The following is a 17,871-nucleotide window of genomic DNA, read 5'->3' on the forward strand; positions in this document are numbered from 1 at the left end:
GAAAAATGTGACACTTTCAACCATACAAATTACATAGGCGGGTGTATATTTTGTTTCTCAAACTGGTGGAGGTGCCTATATAACTTATATTATGGTCTGTTATACGGTGGAAGGGTTTGATCCAAAACCATTTCACTGTACTTAGCTTGCCCCAGCTATTAGTGATCTTTATGCAGAATTTAGCATGGACTTGGATATTAAAATATGAACTTCAATGAGAGAAAAAGAAGAGCTTAAAGGAACACTAACTTATTTGAGAGGACTTTCAGTCCATAAAGTTCTGCCATATCTTGTTCTTCTGCTTATAAAAGAAATTCTCAAAATAGAGATTTTTTTTTTTTTTAAATAGATACTACTCAAACATTTTAAGCCTTTCTTCCTCTGCATGGAAAAGGATCTGAAAAGCTCAAATTTCCATTACAAAAGAAGTGATACACCCTATATTTTGCTAATGCATATCTTGTGCTTGTCCGTATCTTCCACATAGTTGTGATTCTTTCTCTGCAAAAATCTCCTCGTGGTATTATTTAATACCTTATACAGTAAAATTATCCAGTGCTCTAGTGATTCCCTTAGATTAAAATCAACTGACTGTTGTTAAAATGTACAGGTAGAGTATATTTTGAGGGAGTGTCATTCACCAGTGGATTAAATTCTGCAGGTGGCAGCAGATTCTCTGCTGATAAAACTTTGGAGTATAACATCGATAGGATGTTGCTTTAAACACATACAGGTGTGTGCATGATTATCCTAGATTTTTACAGAAGCATCTTGTGGTGCTGATGGACTTGCTCCTGTCCAGGGAGCAAACACTGGATGTTGTTTAGGCAACAAAAGCAGGAAAACACCAACTACTTTTACATAATCTTTGAAGATTCCAAACCAAGGGACAAATACCTCTTGCTGTGTTACAATGTTCGCCTGTGTGTTTTATTTTTTAGGTCAAGATGTTGTTTTCAAGTGCCTTGGGGAGAATATTCTTCAGAATGCCTTTGAAGGCTACAACGCTTGTATCTTTGCCTACGGGCAAACGGGTAAGTCCCAGATAAGCAAAAATATTCTTCCCTCAAAAGGTGTCACTGTCCTGACTGAGGACTCTTTTCATGCCTGTTGTGACATTGTTCCAGGAGAAATGCTTTCTAATGTAGATAAGAAATGTTTTTCTCTCCTCTAACATCAGATATGGGGTGGGCAGGATGAGAAATAAGATTTTGTTGCTGCTGGCTACCCTTATTTCTCACAGTTTAGATTATGATCTTTAGAATGTCCTGGTTGTCCTTGAGTTCGGAGCATCGCTCAGATTTTCTGCCTCTGCAGTTGGAATGATCTTGAATTGTCATTTGAAATGTAATTTTTAAAGAGTAACATGAAGAGTTTTCTCATCATGACCCATCTGCGGATGCTAGTGGGGTGTGATTTACTTTATCTACCTGAAAAAGTCTTCTCCAGCAGTTGGAACTAAATTTCTTGTTTTCCTTTTAATTAAATAGCCTTTAGCTCAGTGGTGTTTTGGTTACTTTAAAGTAGAAAACCGAACAAATAATCTTTCACTGAATGATATTAATTAACTTTTTAACCTCTTCTATTTCCTATCAATGTTCTGCCCAGCAAGAACCCTTGTTGCATGTACACTAATCATAGATTCTCTCACACAGGATCTGGAAAATCATACACAATGATGGGGACTGCTGACCAGCCTGGATTGATCCCTAAACTTTGCAGTGGACTCTTTGAAAGAGCACAGAAAGAGGAAAATGAAGAGCAGAGTTTCAAAGTGGAAGTATCCTACATGGAGATATACAATGAGAAAGTCAGAGATCTCCTTGACCCAAAAGGGTAAGTAACCTGTGTGTGATCAGCACTGTAGAATGTTGTCCCACACTCTTCCTGATCTCAGCATCCTCTCATTTTAAAACAAAATAAAGTAGTAGGACTAAAAGCTTGGAGTAAATCTGCCCTAATGCCACCTTTTATGAAGTGACAAAACTGTCTGTGCCAGCTTTTTACGTGTAGACATAAGGCTTTTTTGTTTGCATTATAGTCCATGTTCTGTGCTTTATTACAGTATCTGTGAGACCATCCTGTTTGAGATCTGTCACTGAGAATTGACTTTGTGTAAATGTTGTCTCAAGTCAGTCATGTGCTTATAAATACCTTTTTTTTCCCCAACCAGAAGCCGTCAGTCATTAAAGGTTAGAGAACACAGTGTTTATGGCCCTTACGTAGATGGCCTATCCAAACTAGCTGTTGCTAGCTACAAGGTAAGGATCAATTTTATGAAAGGCTTGTGTTGACATCCTAAACACCAGGGTACTGTCCCCTAAGCAGGACAGAACTGTTAAGCTGCTCCTCATCACTGTGGATTTTAGAGCAAGAGAGCTGAGGATTGTCGTGTTGTGATCCCTGGGGAGAACAGGGTTAAGAGCAGAAACTCACTTCATCCTGTACTATTCAATAATTCTGGAAGTAGTTCAGCTATTTAATGAAACACATTTCCTCCCAGACTTAAGATGAGTGTATGCTGTCATGGGAAAGTGTTCTGTGATTAATTACAGAGCCAGGGTTTAGCAGAGACCGGCTCTCAGTACCCACTGTGTCACTTTTTGGCTGTCGTGCTCTAGTCTAATAATTTCCCCTCCCAGTAGCACACAGTGGAATTATAAACTAATGGTTGTTTACAAAGCAAATGTTTGAGAACATCACACTGAACTTACTTGCTGGATAGTAAATGTTTATATATGCATTCAAAAAAAGCTCTTTTTTTTTAAGAAGCATCAAAGTACTGTGGGAAAAATGGATAAATAAGGGATACAATTCTGTCATGAAATTGAATTGTCACCAAAACGTGAAAATGGTGCAGTCCCTCCTATTGCAGTTTCTCCAGGTGTTCATTTACCACTCCTTGGTGGTTTCTGCTAAATCAAGACACATTTCATGCTTTGCCTCTCCATGTTGCCCAGCAGCTTTGTGTAATCCAGTATTTGGAGTCAAAATGGTCTGTGGTGGTCTGTTGTTTGGCTGTTTTTTGAGTTGTTTTAGCATCACCCAGGTAGAGATGCAGAAACAAAAGTTAAGCCCGAGACACTGAAGTTTTAACTGTAAAACCCTGAAGGAAGGACCTGCACCTTCCTCAAGTATCACAGCTTAACATATCTAAAAGCTTTATAACTTTTAAAACTTGGAGGAATATAATGACCTGTTCAGCCTGGTTCTGTTCCTTTGAGCCTCCTGTCAATATTCCAGATTCCAAGAACACGTGTCTGACAACCGAGGCTAAAATGTTACGGGGTTCAAATGTGGATTGCTGTTTCCTCACTCCTTTCTTAGCTTTTGAGTGTTTCTGTCTGCAGGCAGGTGCATAATTTTGATGATAATTTAATATCTATGTCAAGGAGTGTCATGACTCTGTAATTTCTAGGCTTTAAAGGAGAGATCACAACATTTTACCCCTCACGTTTTATGAATAAAGAGTGGGAAACTCATGAGAAAATACTGTGTTTTACCAAAATGAGAATTTTTTTGTGGATAATTGAGAAGGATGTTAATGCAGATATTCTCCTGGCTGTGAAAATTCTTTCTAGGACATCGAGTCCTTGATGTCTGAGGGCAACAAATCCCGAACAGTGGCTGCAACCAACATGAACGAGGAGAGCAGTCGGTCCCACGCAGTGTTCAAGATTATCCTCACCCACACGCTCTATGACGTACAATCAGGGGTAAGAAAAACAACTTACAAGGTCCAAATGTCAAGCATGGATATGTTTCTTTAATGTATTTCATAGAAAAGAAACACTTCCTTCTAGGAAGCAGCGTGTAGGGCATATTAAATGTGTGGATGAAAAAATAGAAGAACACCTGAGTGTCCCTCAGGTTATTTCATGCAAATATATATAAATCATCGACTTTCTAAATAGAAAAAAAATTACTGATTTCAAACATTTTGCATTGCATGCCATTAATATTTTATGTGTATATATTAAATATCTAAAAGACATTTAAATGTGAGAATATTTTTCTTTATGCTTCCTTATAAAAAAATATGCCTCACAGTGATGTGTGAAATACATAATGTCAATATTATTTAGTCCCTCACAGAACGTGCTGATAAAATTCAATTGAAATAAGTATCTTTAAACTTTGTTGATAGATTCTGTACTTGGGCAATTCTTTAATACTTTCAAAGCCTTGGAGAAAATTCGAGTGTCCATGGAGCAAATCTAAGGCATATATGTGCCTAAATATTGAATATATTGGAAAAACATAATGAGCATTTGGAATTTTTTCCTCCTTTTTTCTCAGTTTCCACTGATCTTCTTATCCACATAATTTCCCTCATTCTTTATTTGGATTTTTTTTCCCCTTGCACTTCAAATCAGCATCATACTGTGCTGAACTCCTGGATTTTCCATGGTTTGTCACTCCAGTTTTGCTGTGGCTGTGCTGCAGGCTCATCACACTCAGTTTTTGGGTGGTCCTGCTCAGCTTGGATGCGAAGTGGTCGACGTCCTGACTGTCCATCTTTTCTACATCGTCCAGTGACCACTGTGGGAGCTTCTGGGACAGATTTCTCTGTTTTCCCACCTGCTGGTCCTTTCAGCCCTGGAAATGACACATTTCCCTATGGCTTGATGATCACACCATATTTTGAGAGGCTCAGGGTAACATTTTTGAAAGCACATTGATTCTGATTATCCCATTCATTTAAGGGAACGTCGTGCTTTGTGATACTGAGATGCTGAAGTTGCAGATGCTGCAGAAGAACATGATGTGAGCAAGCTGTTCTCAAAACCAGTTGGCTCTTCAGATTGACGTAGGAAATTCATGGAGTGTTTCACAGTGTCATTTTGGGTCAAATGAGATAAAAGGATTTGTAACAAAATCTGCATTACAGGTTTAAATACTCTTGTAGCTTGGATTGCATTCCAGGAGGCTGAGAAGGATATAAGAGACTTTGCAATCGTAATAATTTTCATAAATTACTTCTGCTTGTCATGGTCATTCTTAATCTCTGGAAAACAGAAGAAAACTGGTATAAAATCTGAGATTTTTAGGAGACTGTTTTCAAGGTGGGATTGTAAACCCCACGTCCCTGGTTATGACTCCTTTCTCTGTAGTAACTCTGCATTTTTCATGGTTTAACACTTCACTAAAGTGCCCTGTGTACCTCTCCTCTGGAGATTTCTGGGATGTTTTGAAAATATTGGTGTCCCAGACTTGGCTTCAGATCATTCAGTGGTTTCTGAAGCAGCAAGTGGTGAGTTAGCACAGGCCACTGTTCAATCCCAGCAGTTCTCAAAGGTGTTGGAACAAAAGTCTACACCAAAAAATGAAACTTGATTCTTGTTGGAAAATACATCAAATTATGTGACTTAAAATAAGTAAACTAACAGTGGCTGTTCTCTGGTTCCTTCCACAGACATCAGGTGAGAAGGTGGGCAAGCTGAGCCTGGTGGACTTAGCAGGGAGTGAAAGGGCAACTAAGACTGGTGCTGCAGGGGACAGGCTGAAAGAAGGAAGCAACATTAACAAGTAAGGCTTTGAGATTATTTATTTTCCTTTTTTATCAGTATAATCATGGCTGTTAAATTCAGCCTCCTTGGAAAATAGGCTAAAGTCAATATAAACTCTTGTAGTCAGTTTTCTTTCTTTTTTTTTCTTTCTTTCTTTCTCTCTTTCTTTCTTTCTTTCTTCCTTTCTTTCTTCCTTTCTTTCTTCCTTTCTTCCTTCCTTTCTTCCTTCCTCCCTCCCTCTCTCCTTCCCTCCCTTTCTTTTTCTTTCTTTCTTTCTCTATTTCTCTCTTTCTTTCTCTCTTTCTCTCTGTTTCTCTTTTTGACATGCAATACTCTTTGACAGTTGAATGAGGTCTCCATGTATTTAAAAAATACTTATGTTCTTGCAACTACCATAAATGTCATCATGAAAACCTGATTATTAAGGGTGAAAACATACTGAAAATAAAGGAGTGGAGCTTTTGTACTAGGAACTCTTTCCTGGGAGCACATTTTTGGAGAGAAAGTCACTGTCTAAATATGCATTTGGCTTATGAATATTTACCCTTGTTAATGACTTCTTGTGTTCTCTGGGCAGATCCCTCACAACTCTTGGGTTGGTTATTTCTGCCCTGGCAGATCAGGCTGCTGGCAAGAACAAGAACAAATTTGTTCCGTATCGTGATTCTGTGCTCACTTGGTTACTTAAAGTAAGTAAGTTGGGGTTTTTTTTAAGTGAAATAAAAGAGAGAAAAAGGGGAAAAGATTCTCATTTAATGAAATGAAATTCTGTTCCTTTTGCCTTATTTTCTGGGTTTGATGTTAACCATAAGTGTCTTTGGAAAATGAGCTGGATGGAAGCCATCAGTATCTCTACAGACTAAATGTGTTCCCTGTCTTCTGCAATGACCTGCAATGGCCTAAAGACTAAGGAACTTTAGGAATAAAATTTAAAGCAGTGGGTTTTTATGGGTCACTGCATGTACAGCTTCACACACAACCTCAGGGTTAATTTAATTTGGGATATTTCTGCACGCAGCTGAATTTTACATACTTGAAATCAACTTGAATCAACTTTGAAGATTTTTATGAAGACTATTACCTTTTCCTGATAGTCTCATATATTTGTTAATATACTTTTGTCAGCAGAGTATAATTGCAGAACAGTGTCTCAGTTAACAGTCTGAGGAACAGATCAGAAGACTTTAGACATGATATTCGTGTGAAATGAGCAGTTAAGTTATTTTCTGAACTGCATAGGGCTCTATCTGTTATTATTTTGGAGGGAAAAAAAGAACGTATCCTGATGGCACTTGGCTGAAAATCTGTAAGGTCTAAATGAAAAAACCAAATTGTTAAATATGAGATTTATGTATGTCAAATTTCTTTTCTTTCCCTTGTGCTCTGTTTAATTGTTATCCAGGAGCAACTATTTGTTAGTAGAAAGATGTAATCTGGGAAGAAACTGATTTTTGGCACCACCTGCCTTTTATTGTCCTCTTTTGTAGGTGCTCTGGCTACATTTTGTTGTCTTGGATACTCTGCTTGGCTTCCCCATCCATTCTTAGCAATATTTTTAGATGTTGTTCAAATTTCATGTCCCTGTGATTTAACTGCACATGTGAAAAGAAAAATACAAAGTTACTTGAAGGTTATACAGAGGTGTGGAGATAAAAAAAGACATTTTTCTTAAGGAGATTTGAAAACAAAGTTGACTTCAGTGCTTAAGTAACATGAAATCTCTGCTCGTGTAATCTCTTGACACCACAAACCTTCATTTTTCTCAATGCTGCCTTTTAATAAACCTTTTAGCATGACTTGTGAAACAATTTATCTCTACTCCCTAGTGTAAACAGCACAAATACTGGACATCAAATAGTCACGAGGGCCACGTAAAAATCCAACTGGCACAACAGAAACAGTGTCTGAGTGAAATAAATCCTCATATCACAGTGTCCCTTGTGCTAAGGCTTTTTTAGTGTATAAGTATATTTTTACCTCTGTACATTTACACCGTGCTTTTCCTCTAATTAATAATAAACAAGTGATTTTTTGGCTCTCTGCAGAGATGGGAACAAAACCGGTGCCGTGTGTGCTCGGGTTCCTGATGTGGCTGTAACACCCCGAGCAAGCAGAGTGGAAACTTTCCTAAGGAATTTCTAGTGTTGTTAGAATTAGTTATGCTGCCCCATTGCTAAACAAATCCAGGGAGCAGACTGCAATTCCTGTTTAGCACCTGTCCAAGGCATTGTGGCCACGATGCCAATGGCTCAGAAATGGGAGCTCACTTTTGTTCCGCCTTCTTTCAGGCAAACCTTCTTTGTGTCCAACATCCAGCCATGTTAAGTGCAAACAAAAGGGTTGGGGCTTTTGGATTTCTTACAAACAAGCTCATTGAAGCTTTATTTTGAAAGGGGGAAAATTTAAACTTTTTTTTTTAATTAAAGATCAAAGGAGAGATTTATTTGTAAAGAGGCCTGTTTGGAGAAGCCATGAGATAGGGTGTCTTTCTCCGTAGCTTTCAGCTTTTAGTTATGATACCAAAGCAGACTGGATGTGTTTTAACTGTAAGAATATCTGTCATAAAGTGTCTCTCACAAATCTGAGAAACCAGTAGAGTTCAAGAGACCTCAAGATCTAACACTTTTTGCTTAATTTTGTTGAGGATCTTTAGGCAGAAGTACCAGGTGAAAAATATTATTGCTTGAGGAGTGGCATCAGGTTATGTGTAGGAAGCAAAATAGCTTGTCAGTGCTTTAACTTCTTGTTTTAGCAAAATAGTGGCACAAACATCTTGTTTTCCCGTGATAATCAGAAGCCCTGCGTGGCTTACTGATGGCTGCTATTGAAAATATCATTTCTGATCTTGACATTTTGAGTCATTGTCAGAGTAATCTTGGTGTTAGAGAAGAAGGGGCTAGTTTAGGCTTAGAAATAACAAAACTTACTTATTTCCACTCTGTCTCTCTATCACATGCAGGCCCAGCCTTGCTGGGGTCGTTTACAGGAACCGTCTTTGCTAATGAGAGGCTGATTTACTATTTGTCCACCTTTCCTGATTAGCATTAAAGAAACCAGTGAAATCAGCACAAGGGTTTTATACATAAAACTTTATCAGACAGTCTGGCATTGGGCTTGAATTGCTACAAGAGGGACTTTACCCAACTTATAAAGGGTGTATTGTGGATCCTGGTGTATCACTGTTACAGCGTTCTCAGCTGCCTGTACAGCAGAGTTGTAATTCAAATAATGAATTAATCCTATTTTGGAGCTAATTAGTGCAGTGAAGGACGTTCCCAAGTAGTATTCCCAAGTATTCCCTTAACAGACTGTTAAGATTGGGTTTGGAAGGAGAGTACCTGGCCAGCTCCCTGCCAAACTTCACCTTTTTATGCAGAACAGGAATTGCAGTCGCAGGGTGTCATTCCTAATTTTTGACCCAGAAATCCCATCAAATGAGACATGTGCTGTTGTTGGTCTTCACGTTTTCAGTGGCTGCCTTGGAAAAACTCTTCTGTGGTACAGAGTGGACCCTCCCAAGCCATGTATTTATTGGAGTAAATATTGGTTACTCCTCAGATGAGAAAAAAACCCACGGTGGGATCAGACAGAAAACTGGTTTTTGCAGTTAACTTCTTTATAAATATTCTTACCTGCACATGCTAACCATGCTGGTGCACCTCAGTGTGCTGAACACTATAAATACATATATATATATTTATATTTATGTGAATTTCATGGCCTTTTGCATGAGAAGAGACAGCAAAGTGCTACCAACTCATCAGGCTGTTTGCCCAGTGCTTGTCTGACCTCTGGAGCAGCCAGACGGCTGTCAGAGTGTTTTAGGCATCATCCAGCCAAAAAGTGTCTTGGGGAAATACTTAAAGGGGTGTTTTAATGATTTCTGGGGAAAGCTGCACGTGTGCTGTGTAATCGAAATGGTTGAACAGGCAGCTAATGCAGTCAGATTGTTCTAATGGCAATGCCTGACCTAGATTTCATGGGTTATTGGAGATGAAAATTAATAGCATGGTTCATCTCAGGAAGGGATACTGGGTAAAGAAACCAAAACAACCCCCCCCAAAAATCCAAACAAACGAAAAAAAACCCAACCAACCAACCAAAAAAAAAGAAAAAAGAAATCTGCTGCAAAATTTAAAAAAACAGGATATTTTACTTTTCAGACTGGCCAAAATTGTAAAGCACGATTTTATGATCAATAAAAAGATTGAAGCCTTCCTTCCTTCATTTTTCCTTCCTCCTCTGCCCCTGACACTCTGCCTTGCAGGAATGTGGTTTCACGCCCTTCTTCTCTGTCAACCAAATTCCGGGAGGGTAATTTCTTATGTAACTCAATTTAAGTTTGTGAGCTGTGTGGGAGGAAGGGAAGGGCCCCATCCTGAAATGTTTATAGGCACAGAATCAGCTCTATTGTTTATGAGGAGATCTTTCAGTAATTTAAGTATTTATTGGAGAGGTCTCTCTTCTAGTCTTTAAAATAAGATATTCTGAGTTCATCATGGTCTTTCCTGAGCTTCCTCAGCAGTATCTAAGAAGTTTAATGATGAAGTGCTTATGTTTCTAGTTTATAAACCTACACAGAAAACATTGAATTAAACTTCTGAAGCCCTTTCTAGGCACTCTAAAGCCCAAAAAAGGGACTTTTTTTTCGTTCCCGTTGCAACTAAAACTGATTCTGAAAGCCGAGAACAACATTTCCTAAACATGCTTTAAAAAAATCATATTGAAAATTACAACTTTTTCTTGATTTACACATCATTTAATTTTGAACTGCCAACAGCATTTCTGCTTTTATCTGCACCCATCTACTCCAAACTTTGGGTTATTATTCGCTGCCTGAGTTTATTGACTGGTTAAAACAAAAGAAGCCTGCTGTTTTAATTCCATGGCCTCTCCCACCTTCCAGGATAGCCTTGGTGGGAACAGCAAGACTGCCATGGTGGCAACGGTGAGCCCAGCAGCGGATAACTATGATGAGACCCTTTCCACCCTGAGATACGCGGACAGGGCCAAGAACATCGTCAACCACGCCGTGGTCAACGAGGACCCCAATGCTCGCATCATCCGGGAGCTCCGCGAGGAGGTGGAGAAGCTGCGGGAGCAGCTCACGAAAGCTGAGGTACAAATCTGAGCCTTGAACTAAGCCAGTAGATCCTGTGAAGCCCGTGGTCGGCACCGTCTTACCCGGCTCTAGAAAGCGGATGCCCCACGGCAATGCTACTACATAATGCTATATAATTATATATATGTATGAAATATTTATAATAATAATACTGCTACAGGGTATGCATGTGAAATCTTCCTTAGTATGATTTTTTTTCCACCTTTCTCTGTGTCGGTCTTGAAACGTGGGTGTTAAATCACAGAATATGCTGAGTTGGAAGGGACCCACAAGGATCATCGAGTCCCAACTCCTGGGCTTGTGCAAGAGTCACACCATGTGCCTGAGAGTATCATCCAAATGCTCCTTGAGCTCTGGCAGCCTTGGTGCTGTGCCCACTGCCCTGGGGAGCCTGTTCAGTGCCCAACCACCCTCTGAGGGAAGAACCTATTTCTAATATCCAACCTAAACCTGCCCTGACACAACTCCAGGCCATTCCCTCAGGTCTCACTGGTCACACAGAGCAGAGCTCAGTGCCTGCTCCTCCTCTTCCCCTCCCAAGGAAACTGTAACTGCAGCGAGGTCTCCCCTCAGTCTCCTCTTCTCCAGCTGAACACAACAAGTGCCCTCAGCCACTCCTCACACAGTTTCCTCTCAAGGCCCTTCACCATCTTCATTGCCTCCTTTGGACACTCTCTGATACCTTAAAAAATGAGATACCAGGTTCAGTTTGAACACCGTGAGCAATCTTGGTTTTGTGGTGTGTTGTAGAGGACATGGAGACAGGAATAAGGGCGAATTCTTAAGACTGGGTAGTTTGTGGGCAGAGCTTTACCTTTAAGAATTCAGTGTAGCCACAGTGTAGCCTGGGAGATGTGAATTCAGTTAAATGAAGTTTTCTTGCTTTTTTACAGGCTGTAACTGTTCTCAGTTGAACCACTTAGAGGCACTAGACAATATTTTGAATATCTGCATTGCTTCCTCAGTGAAATTTTGAGAGGACCATGCTCTGACTTTTAGATGAAGGCCAAGAACTAGTGTAATTCTGAGTCCTGTTCTCAAATGGGGCAAAGCAGTGGTGATATAATCCCTCTGCTTTGCTGTTCAGAAAACTTATGATTACAGGATTTGCCTCATGAGGTATGCAGGGAATGCTGGCTGTGATACTAGAAATGACTAGTGAATTTTGGACTGTTCTCACTTGAGCTGCCTAATATCCTAAGCATCCAATATGTGCATATCAGTTTCTTTGAGGTATCTCAAATATCTAAATATTAAATATCTAAAAATTCCTCTAAAATATCAACCACGGACTTAACAGTACTCTGAGAACTGCAAGTAACCCCCGTTTGTTTAATTTTCTAGCATTAGTGCCCAAATAATGGCAGCTTTCCAAAATAATGAAGTAATGTTTCCTAAAGATGAAGTAATAAATATTTCCTTTCCCAAGTATTAAAATCCCACCCTAGTTGTCGTCTCAGTGGCATTGACAAAGAGCAGGGAAAAACCAGAGCAATTTGCTGTTACAAGGCTGCACAGTAAAGGTCAAACCCCACATTCACAGCCTTGTGCTCCTTTCAGTTCATTACATTTGTTGCCCATCTAATTGTTCTTACAGAAATGTGCATAAATAACTTCCTTAAGTGAACAAAAACACTGACTCATTATGACAGGTTACGTTCTCCAAGCTCATTTCCAAATATAGAGGATGCCAAGTTGTGGGTTTGGGTTTTTTTACCCTTTGGTGTCAGTAGCCCTTTCTCTCCTGATCAGCCAAGGCAGAAGAGAACTTGACAGTTGACTTTTTTCCCCCCTGAAGAGTATGGCATTATCCTCTTTTCCCTTTTTCTTTTTTAATCCACACATTTTGATCTTTTCTTGTTAAAATTAATATCCTGTACCAGGACTACCAGCTTGTCCTCCCTAAGCTGGGAATTTACCTGTTTTCTGTGGGTTTGATGTCAGCCTGAGCCCATATCTCTGGGGTTTAGATGAGAATTGCAGGGAGTGAAGACAGTTGCCCAGGTCATTGTACAGTTGAAGCATGTGAAAATGTTCACTGATTTTGCCCCGGGTCCAAATAAATGGACAGACAAGACTTAAACCTTGAGAGTATCTGGGCTTCATTTTCCTGTCCTGATCTGTAGGGTCCAACCCCTTTGCACTGATCATGTTTTGTCTGTCATGATGCATCTTTGTTCTGGAGATTGGCTTGGCTTCCCTTTCCTGCCTGTGTAGAATTCATAGAATCACAGGGTGGTTTGGGTTGGAAGGGACCTTAAAGATCATCTCGTTCCAACCCTCCTGCCATGGGCAGGGACATCTTCCACTATCCTGGGTTGCTCCAAGCCCTGTCCAACCTGACCTTGGACACTTCCAGGGATCCAGGGGCAACCACAGCTTCTCTGGGCAACCTGTGCCAGGACCTCACCACCCTCACAGCCAACAATTCCTTCCCACTGATGGCAGTGGGAATCCATTCCCCCTTTTCCTATTTCTCCAGACCCTTGTCCAAAGTCTCTCTCCCTTTTACCCCATATTTAGGCATTTGAAGCAGAAAAAACCCACACAGGACACATCAGCTGACAGTTCCTAGACTGTTGTGTCTTGAGGCAGAGGAAACTCCTGTCTCAAAACAGGATTTTCCAATCCTGGCACTTGCTCCTTTTCTTGAACAAACTGCAGTGTAATGAGGCCACTCTTTGATCTGGATTCCTGTGAGGAGTTTTGGTTTTGTGGTAATGGAATATCTGACGGAGAACGATGCTTACATTATTTAATTGGCTTTGCATAAACACCTACCAGCCAAAACCATTTTCATCATTAGCAGTAATGAAATGATGAGATAAGAAAGTCGACAGGCTTTTTGATCAAGGTAGTCGAGGAGGAAATGCCGTTACTGAGAATGAAGGAAGTAAATACATGTAGTATAAAAATCACACAGTAATTTGAGTTGGAAGGAACCTTTTAAAGCTCTTCTAGTCCAACCTTCTGCCATAGGCAGGAACACCTTGCACTAGACCAGGTTGCTCCAAGCCCTGTCCAGCCTGGCCTTGGACTCTTCCAGGGATGGGGCAATGTTTTTGGAGTGTCTGATGGGTGGCAGTGGGGGGATCCTCTTATTCTTAAGTTAGTCCTTGGATGAAACCCTTGCCTTTGAATATTTCACAAAATAACATTAGAGCTGTGATGGATTAGCAAGAAAATTGAATTTTGGTGCCTTGAAGCACACTTTAAGCTTGTTTTGAGGTTCACCCTGTAAGCTGCATTTCTAAATGCAGAGGTGGACAACTAGAACACCTCAGGTGCCCAGACATTTGCTATAGAAAAGAAAAATCACACCAATCAGGCCATATAAAAGTGAATAATAAAAATATTTTGGTGGCATGGCAGTTTACTGAAAAGGGAAGTGTCATTTTGAGGGTATGACAGCTGAGAGGATGGTACCAAGCCAGATTGGTTTTGATCATTTGGAACACTCACACTGGGAATGGAAAGAGATTAGTTTGTGTTTGAGTATCTTTTTGCAAATCTACCAGTATCATATAATTGGTTTGTGTTGAAGTCTATAAACTCCACATTAATATTTGTACTTGAAACGAATTAAAGTAACTTTCTGATGGATTCTCATTTACTTGAAATATGTATTTAAAAAAACCCCTTTACTTACTGCTAAGTCTGCCCTGCAAAATGAGTCATGTTGCCTTTTTTCCCCCCATCTGTGTGACAGTGATGTGAAAAAACACAAAGCACAACAAGCTTTCTTGTTTCATTTGCTTTTATTCCTGCAGGCTATGAAATCACCCGAATTAAAAGAACGATTGGAGGAATCTGAGAAGTTGATTCAGGAAATGACTGTGACCTGGGAAGAAAAATTACGAAAAACTGAGGAGATAGCTCAGGTTTGCTACTTTCTTTCCTCTCCCCTGCCCCCATTTTTTATGAAAAATAGGTTTGTTTTCTTTGTCTGTCAGTTCATAGAGGTTGTCTGAGTCTCTCCCCACATTTATGGGTAAGTAGGTCAAGCTTGCTGCCCTTTTGAAAAGCTTCACTTAATTCCTGTGATAGATGGGTGCCTCCCAGATTACTATTGCAGTGACAATAATAAATTGTCACTGTATGCAAATGGAGAAGTTATTTAAAAAAATAATAATCCACGGATGAGAGGATTACAAGGATTTTGTATTCTTCAGGCAGTAAAATTGTTTGTGATGAGGGACAGGAGTATTCAGTGCAAGGTTGTGAGCTGACAGGCTCAATGCACAAGGCAAAGGGCATCCAGAGTATTAAAAATTAGAGCTGTCCAGGATCTCTGTGTGTTTTAATAGCTCTTAAACTGATATTTAGGGCCTCAGACCATAATTGAAGATGATTATGTTGAAAAATGACGCAGGTCACCACGATGATTCCATGACACTTCTAGTTCTTCCCACACAAATGCTGATGTAGATATTTGCAGAGGGGGAGGGGGAGGACTGGTTGGAAGGTGATGAATAGTGTGTAATAAATAAGGAGAGAGGGGAGCCTCCGGTACAAAGCCCTCTTGTAGATGCCACAATCAGAATAGACTGTGTTGACTTTAGTTTTAAAGATCCATTGTAAGAAGTGCTGCTTGTGACTCTGAGGGTTTCCTGGCTTTCAGTGCAGATTGGTACCCTGGATTTTCCTCCCCGTGTAAAAAAATAAAATCAAAAATAATAAAAAAGTTCTGCTCTCATCCTACACAGTAGTTTCTAGAAATCTTGAGTGTGTGAGGAGGTTGAAAAACTGGAGTAGTGGGCTCAGCTCTACAGATTAAATGTACCTTGATGTTTGCATGTTGCTGCGTGCTCTAGCTCTTGTCCTCTCTGTCTCTAAATTCCCAGCCTGATAGGATGTTTTGGATCTTGGAGTTTCACAAGCCTTGGAAAAGAGATTTTTTTTTCCAGAGGAGGGATGAGGACTGTACAGCACAGACTGATTCAGGACTGGTTGGAAGACAGTAAAGGAACCTTCTGACATCTTCAGTGGGTTTGGTGGGTTGGGCTGGATGCTAAATGCCCACCAAAACTCTTCTGTCACTGCCCTCTTTAGCTGGACAGGGGAGAGAAAATGTAACAAAAGGCTCACGGGGTGAGATAAGGACAGGGAGAGATCACTCACCAATTATTGTCATGGGCAAAACTGGTTTGACTTGGGAAAATTAGTTTAATTTATTAGCAATCAGATCAAAGTAGGGTAATGAGAAATAAAAATAAATCTTAAAACACCTTCCCCCCCCACCCTTCCCTTCTTCACAGGCTTAACTTCACTTATGATTTTCTCTGCCTCCTTCCCTCAGTGGTGCAGGGGGATAGGGAATGGGGGCTGTGGTCAGTTCATCACACGTTGTCTCTGCCACTCCTTCCTCCTCAGGGGTTGGACTCCTTATACTCTTCCCTGCTCCAGGGGTCTATTCCACAGGAGAGTCCTCCAGGAACTTCTCCAGAGTGGGTCCTTCCCACAGACTACAATTCTTCCTGAACTACTCCAGTCTGGGGCCCTTTCCATGAGGTGCAGCCCCTCTGGAACAGGCTGCTCCAGTGTGGGTCCCTTCCATGGGGTCAGTCCTTCAGGAACAGGCTGCTCCAGTGTGGGATCTCTTTCCATGGGGTCAGTCCTTCAGGAAGAGGCTGCTCCAGTTTGGGTCCCTTCCATGGGGTCAATCCTTCAGGGACAGGCTTCTCCAGTGTGGGATCTTTTTCCACAGGGTCAGTCCTTCAGGAACAGGCTGCTCCAGAGTGGGATCTCTTTCCACAGGGTCAGTCCTTCAGGACAGGCTGCTCCAGTGTGGGATCCCTTTCCACAGTGTCAGTCCTTCAGGAACAGGCTGCTCCAGTGGGATCTGTCCCCTGTGAGGTTCCAAGTCCTGCCAGCAAACCTCCTTCAGCGTGGGCTCCTCTCTCCATGGGGACACAGGTCCTACCAGGAGCTGCTCCAGCCTGGGCATCCTTTGGGCATCCCCTTGCTCTGGTGTGGGGTCTTCAGGGGCTGCAGGTGGATCTCTGCTACCCCATGGACCAAACTGGGCTGCAGGGGCACAGCTGCCTCTCCATGGGCTGCACCTCAGGCTGCAAGGGACCCTCAGCTCTGGTGCCTGGAGCACCTCCTGCCCCTCCTGCTGCACTGCCCTGAGAGTCTGCAGAGTTGGTTCTTTCACATATTCTCACTCCTTTTTAATCTGCCTGTGGCTGTGCAGGATTTTTTCCCCTTAACTCTGTTATCCCAGAGGCTTCACCACCACCACTGATGGGCTCAGCCTTGGCCAGTGGTAGGTATGTCTTGGAGCTGGAATTGGCTCTATTGGACCTGGGGAAGCTTCTGGCAGCTCCTCACAGAAGCCACCCCTGCAGCCCCACTGCTATCAAAACCTGGCCATGCAAACCCAGTACTGTAGACTTAGGCAGGTCTAAGGCTAAAAACATTTATACCATGGTTTTATTTCTGTCCAGCATACACCAACATCTGTCTGTCAAATTGCAGCAGGTAGGATGGGGAAATAATTGTAAATCTTTGAGAAGAGGATGATTCCTCATAAAACACCATCAAAGAGGCAGTTTGTAGTGATAGAGTGACAATAAGGCTCCACAGCCTCAAAGAGAAACAGGCAATTTTTCACATTTTCAGTGAATATTTGACACACTTTTAATGTGTTTTTGACTGTTTAAGTTTATTAACATTAGGTCTTGAGCGAAAATTAACAGAAACTGGCTCGTTTTCTTTCAGTTAATCCTGTGAGATTTAGACTGTGGGCCAAGTTCTCCTTTGGGCATCACGTTCTTTATCTCTGTAGATAATAAGGAATTCTGTGAACTTCGGAGCCTGGCACTGCTGATCAGAAGAGGGATCTTTGACATCACCCTGCAGTTTTTCCTCTGTTCTTTGTTTTCTCTCTCTCACACACATGACTTTTCCTTACAAGGACATTATGTTGGTTTTGTGAGCCTGTGGGGAGACAGAGAAGAGAAAATCAAGAGCAGGTTGTGCTATTCTTTGCAATTTAATCTTGATTAGACCTGGTACAACTCCAGTGCTGAACAGAGAATTACACTCAGCAATATGACATACTCAGTTTTTAAATACAAAGCACACTGGTAGGTAAAGATCAGAACTTTAATAAGCAGTCCAACATTATTCCTACATATCTTTGCTAATTTTCTATTTTTTAGGAAGTCTCAGCAGCACAGGCAAAGCACTGTAGGTATCTTGTATTTTTTTTACTCACTAGTTTCACTCTCTCCT

General features: G+C 41.0%; 1 protein-coding gene across 3 annotated transcripts in view; it reads left to right on the forward strand.

Moving 5' to 3' along the window:
• Positions 1-17,871, forward strand: part of KIF13B (kinesin family member 13B) — a 128,266-nt gene that overhangs the window by 51,600 nt on the left and 58,795 nt on the right. For all 3 annotated transcript variants that reach the window (XR_004356177.1, XM_032683421.1, XM_032683422.1), the window contains exons 5-12: positions 942-1,034; positions 1,656-1,836; positions 2,174-2,261; positions 3,582-3,716; positions 5,417-5,529; positions 6,088-6,199; positions 10,417-10,629; positions 14,403-14,513. Coding sequence is in view for 2 of the 3 variants with exons in the window: in XM_032683421.1 (XP_032539312.1) it covers positions 942-1,034; positions 1,656-1,836; positions 2,174-2,261; positions 3,582-3,716; positions 5,417-5,529; positions 6,088-6,199; positions 10,417-10,629; positions 14,403-14,513 (1,046 nt within the window). In the remaining variant the exon portion in view is untranslated. The remainder of the gene's footprint in view (positions 1-941; positions 1,035-1,655; positions 1,837-2,173; positions 2,262-3,581; positions 3,717-5,416; positions 5,530-6,087; positions 6,200-10,416; positions 10,630-14,402; positions 14,514-17,871) is intronic.

The sequence above is a fragment of the Chiroxiphia lanceolata genome, chromosome 3, assembly GCF_009829145.1.
Source record: "Chiroxiphia lanceolata isolate bChiLan1 chromosome 3, bChiLan1.pri, whole genome shotgun sequence".
NCBI lineage: Eukaryota > Metazoa > Chordata > Aves > Passeriformes > Pipridae > Chiroxiphia > Chiroxiphia lanceolata.